The sequence below is a fragment of the Eretmochelys imbricata genome, chromosome 17 (genome assembly GCF_965152235.1).
Source record: "Eretmochelys imbricata isolate rEreImb1 chromosome 17, rEreImb1.hap1, whole genome shotgun sequence".
NCBI classification, from domain to species: Eukaryota; Metazoa; Chordata; order Testudines; family Cheloniidae; genus Eretmochelys; species Eretmochelys imbricata.
In genome coordinates, this window is record NC_135588.1 from 22419905 (window position 1) to 22439138 (window position 19234).

Here is a 19234-nt window from a genome sequence, read left to right on the forward strand (position 1 = left end):
AAGTTTTTCCTAATATCCAACCTAAACCTCCCCCCCTGCAACTTGAGAACATTACTCCTTTTCCTGTCCTCTTCCACCACTGAGAATAGTCTAGAACCATCCTCCCTGGAACTACCTCTCAGGTAGTTGAAAGCAGCTATCAAATCCCCCCTCACTCTTCTCTTCTGCAGACTAAACAATCCCAGTTCCCTCAGCCTCTCCTCATAACTCATGTGCTCCAGCCCCCTAATCATTTTTGTTGCCCTTCGCTGGACTCTCTCCAATTTATCCACATCCTTCTTGTAGTGTGGGGCCCAAAACTGGACACAGTACTCCAGATGAGGCCTCACCAATGTCGAATAGAGGGGGACGATCACGTCCCTCCATCTGCTCGCTATGCCCCCACTTATACATCCCAAAATGCCATTGGCCTTCTTAGCAACAAGGGCACACTGCTGGCTCATATCCAGCTTCTTGTCCACTGTCACCCCTACCTCCTTTTCTGCAGAACTGCTGCCTAGCCATTCGGTCCCTAGTCTGTAGCTGTGCATGGTTCCAAGTTGGTAAGTTCCAAGACAGTTGCTACAAAAACTAGGTTTGTATTTATTTAGCATTTTGCCTTTAAATGCAAGAAGGCATCAGGAGAAACCTAGTTTTTGCTAGGAAAGATTTGCAAGTGTAGCTGTACTGGGATATCTTCCAAGCACAGATGCAGCTTATACTGTCCATAAAAAGAAGTTTATATGGCTACAGCCTATACCTGGTCCCAAGTAAAAGAAGCTGTACTGGCAAAAGCACCTTCATGCTGGTCTGGGTCTACAGGAGGACTTTTGCCAGTATAAAAATGGTGCCTCCCCGCACTCCCCACAAAAATAATCACACCCTGAACCGATAGTATAAACACCAGCAAAAGTTTCCAATCTGGCCCAAGATTTTAGTTTCTTCTGTTTATTCGAATGGGCAATTAATCACGGAGATAAGCATCGTAACCCATCGTGTCCCAATCCGCATGGCTTCTGTGTAGATCTGCAGCATGACTCCTCTGTGTGTTAAGCAGTGTGAAATGTCCTCAGTGGCTAACTTCATTATCTGGAAGTCACGTTTCTTCAGACATGCCAAAGGGACGTGTCCTCAATAACATTGAAAATGAAGCTGTTGGGATCGTGAGAGCCAGACAAGCATTCAATGAAACTAGTGAGGAAGTTTTGTTCAAAGTACCAGCCAAATGATACTGTAAACTCCCCAGAAAGTTCACTTTGGGGGTGGGGAAGCAAAGCGTTGCAGCCCACTGCACTTGTACAGTCATGGGAGTATCTGAGCAACTCACATTCTTTCATGTATCAATACCACTGAGGTAGGGAAGTGCTATTATCCCCATTTCACTGATGGTGATTGAGGACCAGAGTGATTTGCCCAAGACCCAGTTACAAGTCCAATGGCTGGAAGCAGAAGCTAGACAAATTCAGACTGGAAATAAGGCTTACATTAACAGTAAAGGTAATTAACTACTGGAACAGTTTAGCAGGATCATGGTGGAGTCTTCATCACCGGCAGTTTTTAAAATCAAGACTGGGTTTTTCCCTAAAAGCTTTGCTCCAGGAATTACTTTGGGATAACTGCACCCTATGAATCTAGTCTCACAACAGTACCTTAATAACCGAGCCATGCCTTCCTCTCTAGCCTAAAAGGCAGTTTTCTTCAGAATTCTAGGTGCCTGAGAAGTAGCCTTGGTGGGAGCCTTCTCAGTCTCAACTTCTGGGCTGTTACACACCCCCAGCAATAAGAGACCGCACTATTTAAAGTTTTGAAAGTGACAGTATCAGACTCTTGTACAGACCTTGAACAGTTGCATATGAGGTATATTTCCTCCTACATATTAGTTCCACTCATCCAGTCTCCCCCTTTTCCCCAGCTCATTCATGGAACACAGGCAGTTGCTTTGTGAAAGCAGCCCCATTTCTCCTCAAGATGCCAACCATTCAGAAATGGGCTGCGATGGGGGGAGAGCCCTGCAGCGAGCACCACTCGGCTATGCATGGACTGGCAGCAGGAAAGGACTCTCTAGAAGCAGTTTTACAAACACAAGTACATAATGTTTATTTTTAAATTTCCAATTTATTACAAGTACAGCCCTTAGCAGAACCCCCTCCCTCCCCCCCGAATGACAATTATTTTTTAAAATAATGTACAGTTCCAAAGGGTTCGCTGTGTAGGAGCTACACAAGACATGAGGGTGCCAAACACAAGTGTCAATGCTAGTCCAGTGGGATAGGACGGCGGGGCTGTGGGGGAGGAGAGAAGGAGGCTGGACTTCTGTTCTAGGCTCACAACAGTGACTAACAGCCCAGGACTGAACCAAGTGCTTGGTTTAAAAAAAACAAAAACAAATACACAACACTGGGCTGCCATCTTCATTAACCTTTTTATTCTCAAATCATAGGAGTTGCACCAGGTTTTTTTTTAATTTAATGATCAGTACAGAATAGCCACACAGCTATTTTGTTCCAATTTAAAGACATAATAAGAGGTTCAAACCCTGATTTTGTTAGACCAAAATCTGTCATACGGAGGGAGTGGCAAAAAAAGTTTTGCTTAAACAGAAATCAATAACTCAAGTGGCACAAGGTGTTGGGGATTCATGACAGAGCAATGTCTCTCCCCCCAGCACAACCTATCTTTCCCACTAGTCAACCGCTGTATAAGTCAGAGTCTGCCCTTCTGCTGCATTACAGGGCATGGCAGGTGGGTTGGGGGGAAGGGAGGCTGAGTTAGGGGAGGTATTACTATAAAAGTAGACAGCAAATTAGAAAGGGATCAGTGAGACCTCTCTCCCCCCTCCCCAAACAAATCCCCCAGCTTAACTCCAGCTACTGAGAGGAAAACAGGAGTTTTAGAGGGAAAAATATAAAGCAAACACGTTTTCATATAAACTGTACTGTACATGTGCCAAAGCAAGACAAAGGTATCTTACAAGGTGTTCTTTATACAAGCTCACTGCTAGAAACAAGTGACTTAAACTAGAAAATTAATTTAAAAAGTTACATGGAACAAGTTTCTGCTGCTTCCCCTCCCGGGGTTTTCTACGGGATGTGTGGGAATGCCATGTCTCTGATATGCCTCTGGCATTTGGTTTGTCCACTCGAAGGGCTACATGATTATGTGCTGTTAAAGGTGAGCAGGGGAACCAACAGTTTATTTGCCATGTCCAAGTGGACCGCTGCAGTCAGAAGAAAGGACAAGCTCCTCAGAGCACGACCTCAGGAGACCGCTCCCCCAGAAGAAACAGAGGAGAGAAGCAAGAGCACCTCAAAGCCATTTGTATTATGATGCTGGTGAAAGCCATATCTCCATAAACGTATGTGCTTGCTCACTCTACGTGTCCCTTCATTGGGGGCTCAAAATTAACACCATATAAATATACACATACAAGAACTAAGGGCCATTGGCCTGATCACACTCAGTCCTTCTGTGAAGCAACATGATCCCTCCCCATACTAGAGGAGGGCTGGTTTCACATCACAGGCAGCAGATGGCAGGAGGTCCCACAGCGCTCCAGTGTTGGCTGCTCAGCTAAAGGGGAAGGAAGCAGCTCCATTCCGAGAAAGCGGATAGTGCTCCAAACTGGAGGAGACTTCACACTCCCCTGTCCAATGAGGCTTAGGCCAGTTCTTCCGCTTGCCCTCCCACCTTCTTCTTCTAGCAGGACAATCCCATAAGAGCTTTATGTATTTTGCTGGAAGCAGTAAGTCACCTCTGCTCACTTGATGGATGGCCAAATACTTCAGGAAGATACAGAGAAATTACAAACTAGAACTGGTCATGGGAAAGGCTGGATTAATCAAGAAGTGTCTGCTGCTTCCTAAATCCCTTCAGACAGCCAAGCCTGCCGCCCAGCAGCACCAGAAGGCCTGCTCCAACTCTGTCTCCCCCCAGTCTCCCTGCTCCTCATTTCTTTCTCTTTCGCCCCCTGGAATGTTCAGTGGCCTCTGACTCACTGTCCCCTTCCTGCTCCTCTAGTCCCTGGCGCCTGGCAGAGGGCTTCTTGCGTTTTCTGCGTGAGTACGTATGGCCAGGCAAGTGTTTGTGCAGCATGTCAATCAAACACTGTTCCGTCTTCTCCAGGCAGGACAGTACGTGGCTCCCATTCTGATTGTAGTGCTCAGCATTGGAGAACACCTGTTTGATGTCAGAGAGGAACTCTAGCACAGAGCGATAGCTGCCACATGAGCACTTGCTCTGCATAGTCTGGAAGTCCATGGGGTTGCTGATGACCTCAAAGTAATCTTCAGCTTCCTCTGTGGTCACTGGCTCCCTGCCAAGGAAGGAGTCACAAAGACAGGAGAATAATTAGCGTCAGACACTGGTATTACCTAGATACTAGCAGGACACTCACAGAAACTGGCCATATCCACTGACACGGACCTGCAGCTCCCAGCACCACCATAATAAACCTTGATGCCTAGAGCCCTTTACAAGCCAACCAAACACCCAACATCCCCTGAGAGGTGGCCTGCTTACAGACAGGGAAACTCAGGAAGTTAAAGTGCCTTGCCTTTCACTGAAGGGAATTGCTGGCAAGGCTGAATTTGAACGCTGGAGATGACTATATCCACTAGAACATGCTTCCTCTGGAGGGAACGCTGAGTGGTTTTCAGGGGAGGCGGTGGAGAATACACTGCCCTCCTACCTCAATGCTTGGCTGCTTCCATTACTGTGCAGAGAAGGGAATGGGAGCATGTCACTCCCTAGCTTTAGGGGTCAATCTTGGCTCCCTCCATAGAAACTAGTCTCCAGAGACACTGAGCACAGGGGTCCCTAATGTAACAGACAGACCCACTTCTCTTTCTCTGTACTTATTCTGCTTCTAACACACCCAGGCCTCCAGGCCAGCAGCAGCCTGCAACCATGGCTACGTGCAGCCCTGAGGCTTAGCCAGTCCCACTGAACGAGCAGAGATCCAAGGATAGTTTACACAGGGAAGGAAGCTCTAAGTGCCTCACCTGAAGGGCCAGCTGAAGCGGTACTTGATGAGCTTATTGAGGATTTCCTCACACTTCTGCAGCTCCAGGTTCTGGCGACGTGAAGTCTTCTTCGTTTGAAGCACCTAACCACACAAAGTGGAGCAAGCCATTAAAAGGAGAGGAACTGGCATATGATTTAACTGTAGCCAAAACAGTTCCCAAGGACTTGCCCACACTGAGGCTTGGTGAGCAGCAAGTCAGGGTGTGACTGTACCATGCACTAAGTCGCCATGAGGACCCTGCTACCATGCACTAAAAGTTCTCTAATGCACATCAGCAGGGTCATCACAGTAACTGTGTGTGGCAGGCTAGTGCGCTGAACATTCACTCACACCCTAGCTTGCTCACTGCATGGACAAGCCCCAAGCAGAGGAAAGTGGGAGTAGAGTTTTCCTTTTCAATCCTATCACAAGCAGGTGCATCAGTGGGTAGGGGAGAAGTGATACTTCTGTGAAAACTGACGCTTAAGGCGTTCAAACCCCACCATCATCTCTGCAATAATCAAGAAGCAAACTGCTTGGCTGCGGGAGCTTTGATGCTAGCAGCCAAGAAATGCCATGGCAGCTTGAGTTACAAAATGGGAACCCTGTCCAAAAGCTCTCACAGGAATAGTTTACAGGCAGGCCTGTCCTTTTTCCAGGGGCAGGAAGCTTTTTCAAAGAGGTTCAAAGACAGCATGGTCAAAGCAAGTGGCCAAAGAATAAATAACAAATGGAGTATGCAAATCCCCCTCATTACCCCCTGGGTAGACAGCATAAGACAGGCAAAGGAGAGGAAGAAAGCAGTTGTGGTGCCCTGTTAACAGGCCTGCAGCAGAGGCTACCATGCCATTTTAAATACCAAACAGCAGCTGATGGCCCCAAGCTTTGCTGTACTCGAGAAACAAGCAGTGCACAAGGTCAGCCATTTGCCTAGGGATTTGTAGGAGGTCAGCCACTACTGTACTGGCGTCCCGCTCAGCTCTGAGCTCTGCAGGTATCACTGCATACAGATACATTGATATGGAGGGAACTGCAGTTCCCATCCTGGACCTAGGCTACAACTGTCAACAAATCAGATTTGTGCTGGGAAGAGGGGCAGGGAGCTAACAGGACCTGTCTCCTCAGCCCAGAGGGTTAGAGAGAGTGACAATATTTTACCAAGGTCCACAATTCCCAGCAGCCAACCATGTTGTTTAGATGAGACCATTCCTCACTCAAAGGTACCTCTAGTTGGCTATGGTGCACCTCCCCTGATTTGGAGAGTATGCGAGCAAGCAACAAGAAAAGGCCAGCAGAAAAGGGGTCTCCTGTATACGTTAGCACAAGGCAACTACAGAACCACTAGCCATTCTTTTACCCAACCCCAGGCACCCTAATGCAGCAGGAGCCTGAGCCCCAAGCCTTGCACTCCAGCCCAAGACGCAACAGCTGTTGATGCTGGGCACTTTGGGAGGAGCTCCTATGACAGGCTATAACAGCAGTACTGTTAACACTGGTCACTAGATGTACAGCAGATCTGTGGGACGCTCCGGCCACACCGCACCATGGTGCTAGAATGCCAATATCCCCACGTAACCCTAATGGCTACATCCCCAGGACAGTCAGCACAGAACCCCCAGCTCCGCCCTTCCCAGGATTGGCTCTATTCAAACACAAGGTTTTATTCATTAAATGTCAAGTGAAACCTAAACCAGCTAAATTATGTCCTGAAGGTTGGGGAGTGACCGTCCGGACAACAACTGTCAGAAAATAGGCCAAGCTCGGGGAGCGAGGGTCCGGCATTGCTGGCATTCTATCACCATCCCGGACCCCCTCCCCCCCTTCCCCCACCTCTCTGCACAGACATATGGATACTATTAAAAACCCTTTAACAAGCTGCAGGCCGCCTGCTAATCAAGGGGGACAATGTGTGAAAGCGGCTGGGGAAGGATGCCTGGCATATCTGTGCTCCGTTTGTGCTGGGCCCTTAAGGATACATGGCCTTTGTTAGACAGACCTCAGTCCCGTATGGATTTCACAATACAATTCAGGGCATTTCTTTGAGAAGGGGAGGGGAAGGAAGTGTGACACCTGTTGAGTTTATAACTCATGAAGTGAGCAATCTCCTGGGGGCAATTTGGCTCTTACCAGCTCATCAATGTCTGCTCCGTTGACAGGTGTGGCCCGCTGCCGGGGTCCTCTGGTGGCATGCACTGACTGTTTCTTCCCTTGGTGCCTGCCTTGCCTGGAAGGGTACATCATTGTACTCTGCTTGCCCTTGGCTGCCTTCCTGGGTCTCACTGAAACAATCAGCCAGTTTTAAGAACAGGTTCAGTTTTGGAGAGAAATCTGAGAGAGCCTCAAACCAAGGAGAGAGGATGACAATGGACAAGAGCCCTTCAGCCTCTTGGAGAGGTGATAACATTAGGAGCAGAAGCCAAGTCACTGAGATTGCCGCCATCACAAACACAATAGCAAAAAAATCTAATCTCTGCAGAGACAGTCACATATAACAGCAATAGTGCAACCATTCAAAGAAGAATCTGGTGCCCTGAGGAGTGGCCCCAGAGGGTTAAAACAGAGTTGCACCATCCCTGCCCAGTCGTACCAAAGCAGGGACGGTCACACTGTGGCTGGACAGGTGCTGCTTTTCACCAGTCTACTCACTTCTCGTACACTGAGTAAGCCAAGCAATCATAGGCCTTCTCCAGGTGAAGCAAATGTCCCCTTTCCAGAATGGACACTGATGGTTGGCAAGGATGTTACTCCTACTCATGGGTGACCACACACACACACACACAGAGCTAGCAGGCCCTCTAGCTGGGAGGGGATTTGGATTTCTGAGGTCTTTGTGAGCAAGGTTCAGCTGTGGCAGTGTTGAAGCAGAAATGTCCTAGTACTAAAATCCTTATACCCCCAAGCTCTCGAAGGATGCTGGGGGCGAGTGGGGGGTGAGTTAAGCCTTGGAGATAACTTACACCTTCCTTTGCTGTTCAGACCAGAAATGTGTGGGAATCCCTTGGTTTCCTGTTGTCCACTTGCTCACTGCCAGAGAGTGTGGATGGCTGAATGGGTGCCTTTACAGGCATTTACAAGTGGCCCACACAATGGGATAAGCCAGTTGCTAAGTCCCCCTGAAAAGCTAACTGTGTTCACAGTGGGTGTCGAGTTACTCTGGCAGGGAGCTGCTCCACATGCTGGAATTGGTAAACAATGGAATTTTATTCCAAACATTGGGGCTGCTGCATTATGTTCCAGATAAATGTTTTTGCCCATTTGTCAGCCTGCCTGTCACCATTTTAAATGGAGGGAATGCAAGTGTGGTGACGAACTGTCTCCGGTCTTAAATTTCTCCTGCGACCCCTGTGCATTGAGTGTACATTGGCCTTTCTTCCCGAGCAAGCGCCTTCCACCTGGTCATAAATGCATACAAAAGCCATGTCCAAAATGCAGCAGTCCTTCACTTGTGGCCTCTAATCCATCCCTGTCCAATAAATCATCTTGTCAGGATCCCTGCAGGAGCAGCGTGTGTCAGGGCAGTGGGACGTCTGTATACTGTTGCTCCTGCTTGTGTGTCAAGTTCACAGCATGTGTTAAATGTCTGACAATCCAACATTCTATATTCTATCCTCAGGATAAACGCTACACAAGGATTAACTGGAACTTCTCCACTAAAACAAAAGTTTTCCACTATGACCTTTCCATGCTAATGCCCTGTAAAGCTGGGGGTTGAGTTTAATGCTTTATTTTTAGAGACAGTAACCCTCTTTTGCTATTGTCTGAAAACCCTCGCTTTGGTCCTGGAACTGGAATGCATCAAGGGCTGAACATACTTCAAGTGTGGACATGGATACTCCAAAGAACAAAGAGCAATCTATATCAGAAGATCAAGGAACACCCCAAAAATTAAACAAAATGGAAAAATGTGTAAGGCCTGAACCAGCCAGCTGGAGTTCAGTAGTACAAAACACTCCCCGGCTAGAGACAGTTGGGAGAACATATACAAATCCCCTAGGTCTCGGTCACTTAATTCCATCACCAGCTTTAGCTGAAGGGTTTGGTCTGAAGCTACAACTTTCAGTCAATGACAGTTCAGCTGAAAGCAAATGGTGTGCATGTGCATTTCAGGGATCTTTCCAGTTCATGCTTCCTGATCTATTCCAGCAGGGCAGCGTCAAAGTCCCCAAAAACAAAAAGGAGGTGGAGCGTGGCAGGAAAAACTTTTGGATTTGGGGTGGAGAAGCATTTGTTTCACTTAGTCTGGAATGCCGTTCTGAACCCTGGTGGGTGAAGTAATATATTTTACTGGACCAACTTCTGTTGGAGAGAGAGAGAAGCTTTTGAGCTTAAAACAGAACCCTTCTTCAGGTCCTCGAAAGCTTGTCTCACCAACAGAAGTTGGTCCAATAGAAGACATTACCTCACCCACCTTGTCTCTCTATTATCTTGGGACCCACAGCTACAACACTGTACACGTTTTGAATCCTGTGACTATTTCACTCGGGGCTTGTCTACATTAGTGGCTGGATCAACGGGCAGCGATCGATCCAGCGGGCGTTGATTTATCGTGCTTAGTCTAGACGTGATAAATCGACAGCCGAGCATTCTCCTGTTGACTCCGGTACTCCACGAGGGCTAGAGGCGCAGGCGGAGTCGACGGAAGAGCATCAGCTGTCGACTTACCACAGTGAAGACACTGTGGTAAGTAGATCTAAGTACGTTTACTTCAGTTATGTTATTCACATAGCTGAAGTTGCGTAACTTAGATCGATTCCTTCCCTCCCCCAGTGTAGACCAGGCCTCAGCTTCCTGAGAAAGATCAATCTCTGAAGACAGTTACTACAGCCCTATTAGAAGCTTCCCTGTCAATGTCTGTTCCGGTCGGAGAGAACCTGACTCATACTACAGCCTGGACAATAGTCACTTCCTGTAGAACAGCCAGTGTCAAGTGAAGGTGAATTTTAATAGCATACAAAGGGAACCTCAAGACAACAGGCAAGAATTAAACTCCCCACCCCTAATCCCAAAACAAGATACCTTTTTAAATGCAAAACTAAAAGTTAAGTTTTGGGGTGGTGGAGGAAGAGAGACAGCATTCCACTGCCCAGGGACAGCAAATGTTGAAGAGTAAAAAGGCTATTAACAAATAATCAATCATGCTGCTTGCTAACCCTTCACTGCTGCAGGCCCCTGCTGACAGCTTAGCAGCAGTTTTTATGGCATCAGCTGTGTATCAAGAAGTGTGGATCCTTACACTGGAATGCGAGCATGCTCCCACTCCTTTGAGTTGATGTAGTATTTAAACTGCTGCAAGGACAGTCCCAGTGCTGAAGTAGCAAGGGGACCGAAGGCAGTCGATTCCCAGTTCTCCACAAATGTATCATGTCTGCAGCCTTCTCTGAAAAGGGCCTCCTTACACATCCATGTGAGAACCCAACCTCTTCCTCAGATAGGACACAAAGCTTCTGATAGGATACATGACAAAGATGGAACAGACTACAGCTGAGCCCACATGATAACTTGTAGCTAAAGACTTACATTTCAGTCCAGCAACCTCATAATCTTCTTCCTCTTCTTCATCCTCCTCAGCATCTTCCTCATCTGGGCCTACCTCGCCCTCTTCAGCCTCCTCTTCAGCAGAATCTTCGGTATAGTTTCTAAAGGCAAGAAAATTAGTTAGATGTCAGACTCTCTGAATAAACTAGCAGAGCCTGGCTAGCCTTGACCCTGGGAGTTTCACTGCATGTTTGTTCATACACACAAACTTGCTGACCACCTCAATCTAAAACAAACATTTGCTTCAAATTGCTTCACACTATAGCAATCTGTTCTTTTTCAGCCAAGATATCATGTTAGAGTTATGGCTTAGATGGCACTTTCAGTCTCTTGCTACTTTCCAGGCTATCACTTTGGGGCTGACAGATTTCAGCCCAAATGCTAAAAACTTTCAACAGCTGAATACATGTGCAGAGAGAAACCGCTCTGCTGCTGTTCCACACATCTCGGCAATATGTTACCGATAACTACATTTAACGCTGTTTGCAGTGTAGTTATTCCTCAATAAGGACAAGTGCTCTGGGGTTTGAGGAAGAATGTCAGGATACCACACTGATTGTATGCAGTCTGCTTGCTCATGAGGTACAATGCTACTGATGCATGGGAAGCATCTGAAACATGCAGTCACTACCAGCTTACACTGTGCAAGTGCAATGCAGCCAAGGTGGCCCTACCAGACTCTCCACACATTTGGTCAGCCAGTTCTTCCTCAACTCTCCTCCCTCCAAATCCATACTAAGTTTGTTCGAACAGGAGATGTAACATGAGCGCGCAAGTGGTAGTGAAGCAAAGAAAGAAAGAAGGTGGCCAGCAAACATGGTCATATCTGAGAAGCCCCATTAAAGGGCTGCTTAAGAAGTGTTTGGGAGGAGACAGGGAGAGAAGAGTGTCTCCTTCCCTACTCCATCTCACAGCAGTGCCACTTTTCATGCCCTCCGTGGAGCAGAGCTGATTTAATGCGCTAACAATCAGGCAGACATCACAGGTACGTTCCCACCTTTACCGAGCAAAGCACTGAGGGTACACATGCACAGATGTCATAAAATGACAAGTTCTGGTTCGCACAATGAGTCTGACCCTTTACATACATCTAATTCGGGGTAACAATTATAACAAAAAACAGGAACAGAGAACAATATGCACGTGCAGGGAGAGACAGAGGTATGCTTGCTGTGGAGCTACAACTTTGAATTTTCTGCCTTGCATGAGTCAAGTGTCCATCATTAATTAAATGGAAAAAGACTAAGTTCATGCAACACTAAGAGCTGGAGGGTGTTCCAAGGCCAACATTCTCTCCCATTCTATTCTAGCTGGGAAGAATAAAGTAGTAAATAGATAAGACAGGTGTTACTCCACCTGATGGCTCACATCCAGGAGCAAAGCAGCTTGCAGATGACTCTGACACATCAAAGCAACTGTGATCTCATGCTAGAACAGCTGTGTTAAAGCCTTGCCATTTCAGAACAAGCCTGATAAACTCCTTTCAAACCGTGCCCAGAGAGTAATTAATACTGTTAGGCCCATATACCACCTGCATATGACAGTCTAATATACTTTGTATCACTGGTCTGGAGGGAAGGCTGGCTAGAAACCTATTCTTCAGGTGGTAGTTGGTAGTCTCATCCCTCTGGCATAAGTGAAAATGCAAACCACAGACAGTTATGATTAAAAGAGGAGAGAAAGTAGGTATCAAGTCTTGAGTTCCAAGGTGAGTGATATCTGGCTATCATGGTGTAAACAAAAACATTTATGCTCAACATTGTTCTCTGCTAAGCAGCAGACTATGGGCTCAATGCCTCTCTCTTTTGGATGGACAGGAAGTTCAGGCCACTTCTGAGAGCTCACCTCAGCTGGAAGTCAGAAAGGACTGCAGTGCTAGGAAGCATGTTCCTATGAGCAAGCAGCCAGACTCACTGCTCAAAGGAGCTGAAGCACCAAGTGAGTTTCAGCACTAATAGCAGCCCTTTATTACTGCAGAGACTTTTTTCCACTGCTACAGTGAAGTTATTTACTCCCCTCAAAATGTCATGGGTCACTACAACACAGGTGCTCTAATGTAAGAGCAGCCTGAAAAGATCGCTCTGCTATTGTTCAAGTGCCATCAAGTAATCTAGGTATTTCCCTCCTCTAAAAGCAGTTACTGATTAAGGACGAATGCTTTGGTCTCTTTGTGAAAGACTCCTTAGTTCTCAAAGCCTGATTAGAATTCCTCCCCAGCGAAAGCAGCAGGAGAAAGGAGGGTCTCACCTTCCCCGGGAGCTGCGCCTGGCGGTAGAGGGCTGGCAAGCTGGGCATTGCCACTCGCCATCTGGTATCTCGTAGAGTGCTGGTCTCAGACAAAACAGGTGGAAGGCTTTGTTACACTCATCACACAGGATCAGCTTGTCATCCTCACCTACGAGAGGGGAGAACTTGCATGAAGTTTAGTAGCACAGCTCTGCTCACCCTGTGCAGAAGCAGCTACCAATACAATGGAGAAAGGGACAGAGGTGGAGGGCCACAAAAACTCCTCAAACGGTACTGCAGCCTTTTAAAACCTATGGGAGTTTCCCAGCCCTGTTGAGTCTGGCTTTGAACAGCACAGCGTAATTACCCAGTAGGAATGCTGCCTCTGTGCTCCTCACTAACTTGAGCGAAAACCTATTTTGAGCCAGCTGCTTAGTAAAAACAAGAACTTCACAATGTGACTCTCCTCTCTACACCTGAAATTCTAGTTCTGTCAAATCAAGCCAATTGGACCTAGGTGGGTGCCTTTGGACTCAACTAGGGCACCCTCTGCTAGCAATGGACAAACAGTTTTTGCAATGCTTCAGAAGATTGCCTGCAGAAGGGATGCACTTCAGCTGTTCAAGAGGACATCTCACTCAGTCCTCCCAGCTTCCTCTTTCTACTGATGCTTAGTTCCCAAAGGCTAACCTAAAAGTGCAAAGGTAATTAGCATGAGCCCCTGGCAAACTAGGAGAGAAAGTCTGTGTGGAAATAGAACCTTTGCTGCCCCCACCTCCCATGAGCATTTCAAGAGAGCTCAGCATCTTCCAGTGCACAAATTGAAAACAAGACAAAGTTACAATGAGGTGCTCTGTGCTGCCAGGCTCTTCTCTAAGGGTAGAGAAATGGCTGTTGCCTGTGCACACCTCCCATTCAGAGCACATCATGGCAGGGTGACTGCTGGTGACTCTCTCCCTACATTCCCTCCCCCATAACCCTCAATTTACGTAGCTCCCCTTTGCAGATTTTCCCCTGTATGCAAGACATGGTATAAAGGTGGACTCCTCTGGCCCAGGTCACTTTCCTCCTCCACTTGCCCAAGTAATAGTAGTTCAGGACATGGGACCTCACCGCTCTGCCTACCCTCACATGAAGCGCAACAGCCAGGAGTTGCTCTCTCCCAGCTCCTTCTCTTCCACCCCCTTCAACCGCTTCCTAGAGCGGAGCATAGGTTGATGGTGGATAGCCTCACTCAGCCTAATCCCACCTTGTTCTCCCCTCTTCAGTTGTGGGGAGCAACCAAGAGATAGATGCAACTCAGAAGGCCCCTAGAAAATTCAAGACTGAAAGTGTGTGATGTGAATACAGACAAGACAATAATTGTTTTCAGGCAGTCTGCTTTGACCAAATGGAAGAGCACTAACAGAGGGCATATATAAATAGCTCTTAGCATGCAGCAGCTTCACCTATCATCACAGAGCCAAGTTACAGTGCATATTAGAAATATGACAGTTTCATTTAACCAAACACTTGTGAGAGTTATTTCCGTCAGAAATGCTGAACTCAGAGTAAGCCCCAGGTTTGTGTAGGATGGCATGCACTCTGGGTATGAAATGAAGGCATGACTGTTCCCAGAAGGGTTTGTTATTCTGAAGAGGCACTTTCATACGATAGGGACTTGTATCCAGGGATCCAATATTTAGAACACAGAACTTTCATAAACACAGAAAGACACAGGGAACAGCCCTCTGATGATGTACACCAATGATAGTATCTTGGCGTGCAGGAGAGGCTATGGAAATCACAGTCCTGCAGTGTTCCGTAAGTTTGTAAGTTATATAAAGATATTTAATTTGACTTTCGGTCTTAGGGCTCCTGGACATGTGCGTTTCTGCTTCTGAATGAGTGAATCTGATGTTCAGAACGAAAGCGCAGCCAAGAGCAGGATGTGGTGACTCACTAGAGGAGCGTGCTGCCCAGGTAGCACATGACAGGCACCAGCGCTCCCCACTGTTAAGCAAGCTTGGGGCTGGAATCCATACCTTTCTTGCGACACACTTTGCATCTGGCATTCTCTGCAGACATATCCCATTTGATACAGGCATCCAGCATCCCAAGCAGCACGTGCATGCGAGAGAAGGTCTGGGCCTCCCGGATTGCTGTCTTCCACTTCTCCACCGCTGAAGCAACCTGCAGACAGAACTAAGTTTATACCAAAGCACAGGAACACAGCTCACTATAACTTGAAGACTTTTTACATCTTTTAGTTGGGGCACTTGTCAGCCATAATTCAGCTATTGTATTTTCTACCTTCTACAGAGCGCCTCAGTCCTCTTTGAGGCTTACCCTCTCACCAGCCTCACTGGGCCAGACATCTTGTTCATAACACTACGGACCTTTTGTGCTTCATGACCAGCCTGAAACAACCTACACAAACTGCACTACATTCTTTACTTTGAAAGTCTAACCCAAATACTTGTCAGTCAAAGAAAATAAACGGCAGAATTTTAGCCCCATTAAAAGTAGGATGAAAGTTAAAAGGCAGCTGGCAGGCATTGTTCAGGTCATGACTGCCGAGAACAGCCTGTGCTGCCCTCCAGTGGACACTTTAAGAGCATTCATGTCTGTCAGCAAAGATCCATTAAACAGTTTGCCCTAAGAGCTGTTTAGTTGACAGGTGGGTGACAGTGACATCAGCCAGTCAGCTTTGACAAGCAAAGCATTCCAGGCCCCAAATACAAGAACAGTTATTTTCACTGAGTTGCGATAACTTCAGCACATTTGAGGTCCTCCCATTAGCTGCAAATGAGACCACAGTATTAAAACCGGGGATTTGCACCAACATGACTGCTGGAATCTGCACATAGTAAGCCACCCGTGAAATCTACATTTCAGCACCGGAGGTTTAAAAACAAAGCTGCAGTGAATTGGAAATGCACTAGAACAGAAGCAATCCCCAGCCACTGCATGTTCAACTAAACGGCTAATCCTCTGCTTTACAACTATGAGGTGATGGCCTAGTCCTGACAGGGACATAATAGGACTCAAGTTAATGTTCTTCTACCCCAGGAAAATGAAAAAAAACAAACAAACAGTGAAGTGTCAGATGGGAGAAAACTAAACTCTGCAGCTGACAGCAATTTGGGAGCCAAACAAAACCCAGGATTTTTGCAGAGTTGCACATTCCCCTCCCACTGACTTCGAGGAAGTGCAGTGTATACTGGATGTTTGGAAAAAAAAAAACACACACAAACTGATTTAACATCCTAATATCCTCACTGTCGATTGCTGGTGTGGTACCTAGAGCAGGAGACACTGCCAGGGCCAGTAGAAAACTGCACAGAAAGTTGTGCAGATTGCAGGGCATCCTGCCATTTTTTGCAGAACATTGTTGGGGTGCCTCACATATTGTGTAATTGATTTTCCACGTAACTGTTCCATGGCTTTTGCAGTTAACATACTGGATCACTGGGCCAAGATAAATTTGCAAAAGCTGTTGGCAGATTCTGCTCAGATTTTTTTACCCAAGTCCGTGGAATTTACCAGATCTGTAACACTGTTTCCTAAGCTGTATGAGGCTGGGGCATTTCAGCATTACCAGTCTCCAGGGAAACTCTGTTTATTGTTGCACCTTAACCTGTCAGGCATAGCATGAGATTCAGTGAAGTTACTTGCAATCTCCTGGCTAGAGGAGAGAGAACTCTGCCACTGCAACAAATGAAGGAACAAACAGAAAAATATCAAGAACAAAAAGAGCATGACAGGAAAAGCCTGCTGTGAGAAGGACAAAGAGCAGGCTAGAAAGCCTATTGTCTGGCAACCTGAGAATGAAAAAAATTCCATCTGAATAAGAGATTTAATTGCTTGTTACTGACCTTCACTAAAAAAAATCCTGGCTGCATTGAGGGTATGTCTACACTGCAATTACAAACCTGCAACTAGCCCATGCCAGCTGACTTGGGCTCATGGGGCTGTTTAATTGTGGTGTAGACATTTGGGCTCAGGTTGGAGCCAGGGCTCTAGGATCCTGCAAGATGGGAGGATCGCAAAGCTCAGGAAGCCTGAGTCCAAATGCCTACATTGTAATTAAACAGTCCTGCAGCCGAAGCCATGGGTGTCTAACTGCAGTGCAGACATACTGTTAGTGACCAATGCATCCAAACTTATGGCTAAAAAGCAAGTACTGGCCTGCTGCCTGATCCCACGCAAATACCATTGACCAGCAGAAGGGCTAGTGATCTGCCCATCCCTCTCACTCTGGTCAGTCAGTTGTGACCCATATTGTACTGTAGGCAAAAGGCACATGGCTAATTCTGCATGCTCTCCCTAATGTACAGTATGGGGTACATCTGCTAGTCAGGGCCATTTGCATGGAAACCAAGGTTCGTTTTCACATACTGCCTGAGGTCAGTCTGTCAATGTACTCAGTATTTAAGTTCAGGTCCATGCAGGAGCTTTCTCAGAGGGAAGGTGAGCTACAACAATTGTAACATTCATTTGCATTTCAAAGCTGCAGTAATCACATTTTCTTGTCAGATAATTACATTTGAGATCCAAACAGTCCTTACAAGGTCACCTTAAAAAGCATTTCCTAGTTTGGCAAAAAGCAAATTCTAGATATATTGAGGTGAAAAGACAATGTACTTTAATGCTAAACATACCAGGTTATGCCAGGAAACTCCCACCAGCATAGCCAGATATAACTGGTACTTTACTGGCTGTCCTATCAATCTGCTGCCAAGACACAGGCATGACAGTAAGAGTAAAGAAAATTATTTGTAAGAGATCTGTGACTCCAGGGAGTGGTTTAGACTGCCACACTCTGGTAGTACTGAAATCTACACAGTCACCTTTAAGCTCAACTGGATAATATGAATAGAAGTCACAGAATATCAGGGTTGGAAGGGACCTCATCTAGTCCAACCCCCTGCTCAAAGTCACTAGACAAATTAGGTGGTGCTAGAAGAGTTAAAGAACGACACCTGAACTCTGTTGGGCATGCATTCCCAAACTGTGTTTAGAATACCACCACTCCTGTTTTTTATTTACAGAGTGGGAGTCTGAATGTTCTAAGCAGTCTTAACAACACTGAAGGAAATTCAGTGACATTAGGAAAATAACCCTGTGTTGACAATGGGTGGCAAAATTCTCTATTCCCAGCTCTGGTGTGAACCGGGTCAATCAAGTTCAACACCCATCGGAGCAAAGCATGCAAGACACCTGGCTTTGCTATGAGGAGTATTGAACTCCATAACCCTGTTCATGGTTATAGGGGTACTGTTTGACAATGCTTGAAGGAGTGGAGAGAGCAATCCAAGGTCTGCTACAGTGGCTGACTTGACACCCATTGTCAAAAATGGCTGAGTTTGGGGTAGATACATAGATAAACAGCCACATAGTTTTGAAAACTAGTTCGGATCTAGTACTAGTATGGAAGGAGCGAAAGGCTTATCTACAGATTTTGTACTGCTATAACTATATCCATTCACAAACCAATGTTCTTAAATCGGTACTACCCCTAGTATGGACCCAGTTCTACAGGTATGAAAGAATAGCTTATTCTTGTGAATATTCCTGTAAATATGGGAAGATTGGAATAGAAAAGATCTGGATCATCAGAGATTTATTAACTCTAGAGTTTGTTTAGTAGGATAACTAGACCTTCCCTTTGTGCGAGTTGCTCTGTTGTGCTGGAGGATTCATCAAGAATTAATTAATTGGACTTTTCTATACAAAACAAAATCAACTGAGTACTGAAGAAAAACTGAGGGATGCATCAATTCCCACAGGGTCTGGTCACACCTGACAACTCCGCAACCTCTCTGAAGGTCACAGTGTAACAGACAAAGGCTCTCCCCTCCCTTCTAACAGCAGTTCAGCAGTGGTGATAAGAGCTCAAAACAGGCAGAAATGAATGCATCATAGGAAGCATCAAGAGACTCCTGCTCTTTCATAGTGCTGGAAGCTTCTGAAACGTCAGTGGGAGCAGACTTGGCCAATATGGAGTGCTTTTGAAATAAATAAATCATAGGAAACATATCCCCACATAATGCAGTGCACTAAACTACAGTGCTCCTCTGTTCCACATCTGCACCACGGTGGACGTTTTTAGACACCAGAACAGCTCCTTTGATTAGATAGTTGCAGTGCTCCCACCACACTGCCCTGGAGGGATTGGGCGGAGTGGAGAGAGAGAGAGAGAGAGAGATGGTGCTGCAGCGTCTCTCTAGGACTTCTTGGCCTCCTGCATCTTAAGTACACCTCTTCACTTCTGCTAATGTAGCTTCTCTGTTGCAGGCAGATGCAGCTCATCTTCCCAGCTGCCCAGTCAAACTGCCCAGTCAAACTCTCTCAAATTCAGGAAACTCTGGATCTCCCAACCTACCAGTACCTCTGCCCTTGTCCCCCTTGCATAGCACCTATCCTACTGCACCCCCACTCCCCAGGAAACTTCAGCACCCCACAGGTCCCTCTCTATAGGTGAAGGGATTAAGAACACTTGGCACCTCC

The 19234-nt window shown here is 46.5% G+C and overlaps 1 protein-coding gene across 2 annotated transcripts in view; it reads right to left on the bottom strand.

The window, feature by feature from the left end:
- Positions 1–2382: 2382 nt before the first annotated feature.
- The window catches only part of BAZ1B (bromodomain adjacent to zinc finger domain 1B), an 83778-nt gene continuing 66926 nt past the window's right edge, over positions 2383–19234 (bottom strand). For both annotated transcript variants that reach the window (XM_077836311.1, XM_077836310.1), the window contains 6 exons: positions 14767–14914; positions 12764–12911; positions 10499–10617; positions 7109–7260; positions 4980–5083; positions 2383–4291 (listed from right to left, as the gene is read on the bottom strand). In XM_077836311.1, the coding sequence (XP_077692437.1) occupies positions 3925–4291; positions 4980–5083; positions 7109–7260; positions 10499–10617; positions 12764–12911; positions 14767–14914 (1038 nt within the window). In that variant the 3' untranslated portion in view covers positions 2383–3924. The remainder of the gene's footprint in view (positions 4292–4979; positions 5084–7108; positions 7261–10498; positions 10618–12763; positions 12912–14766; positions 14915–19234) is intronic.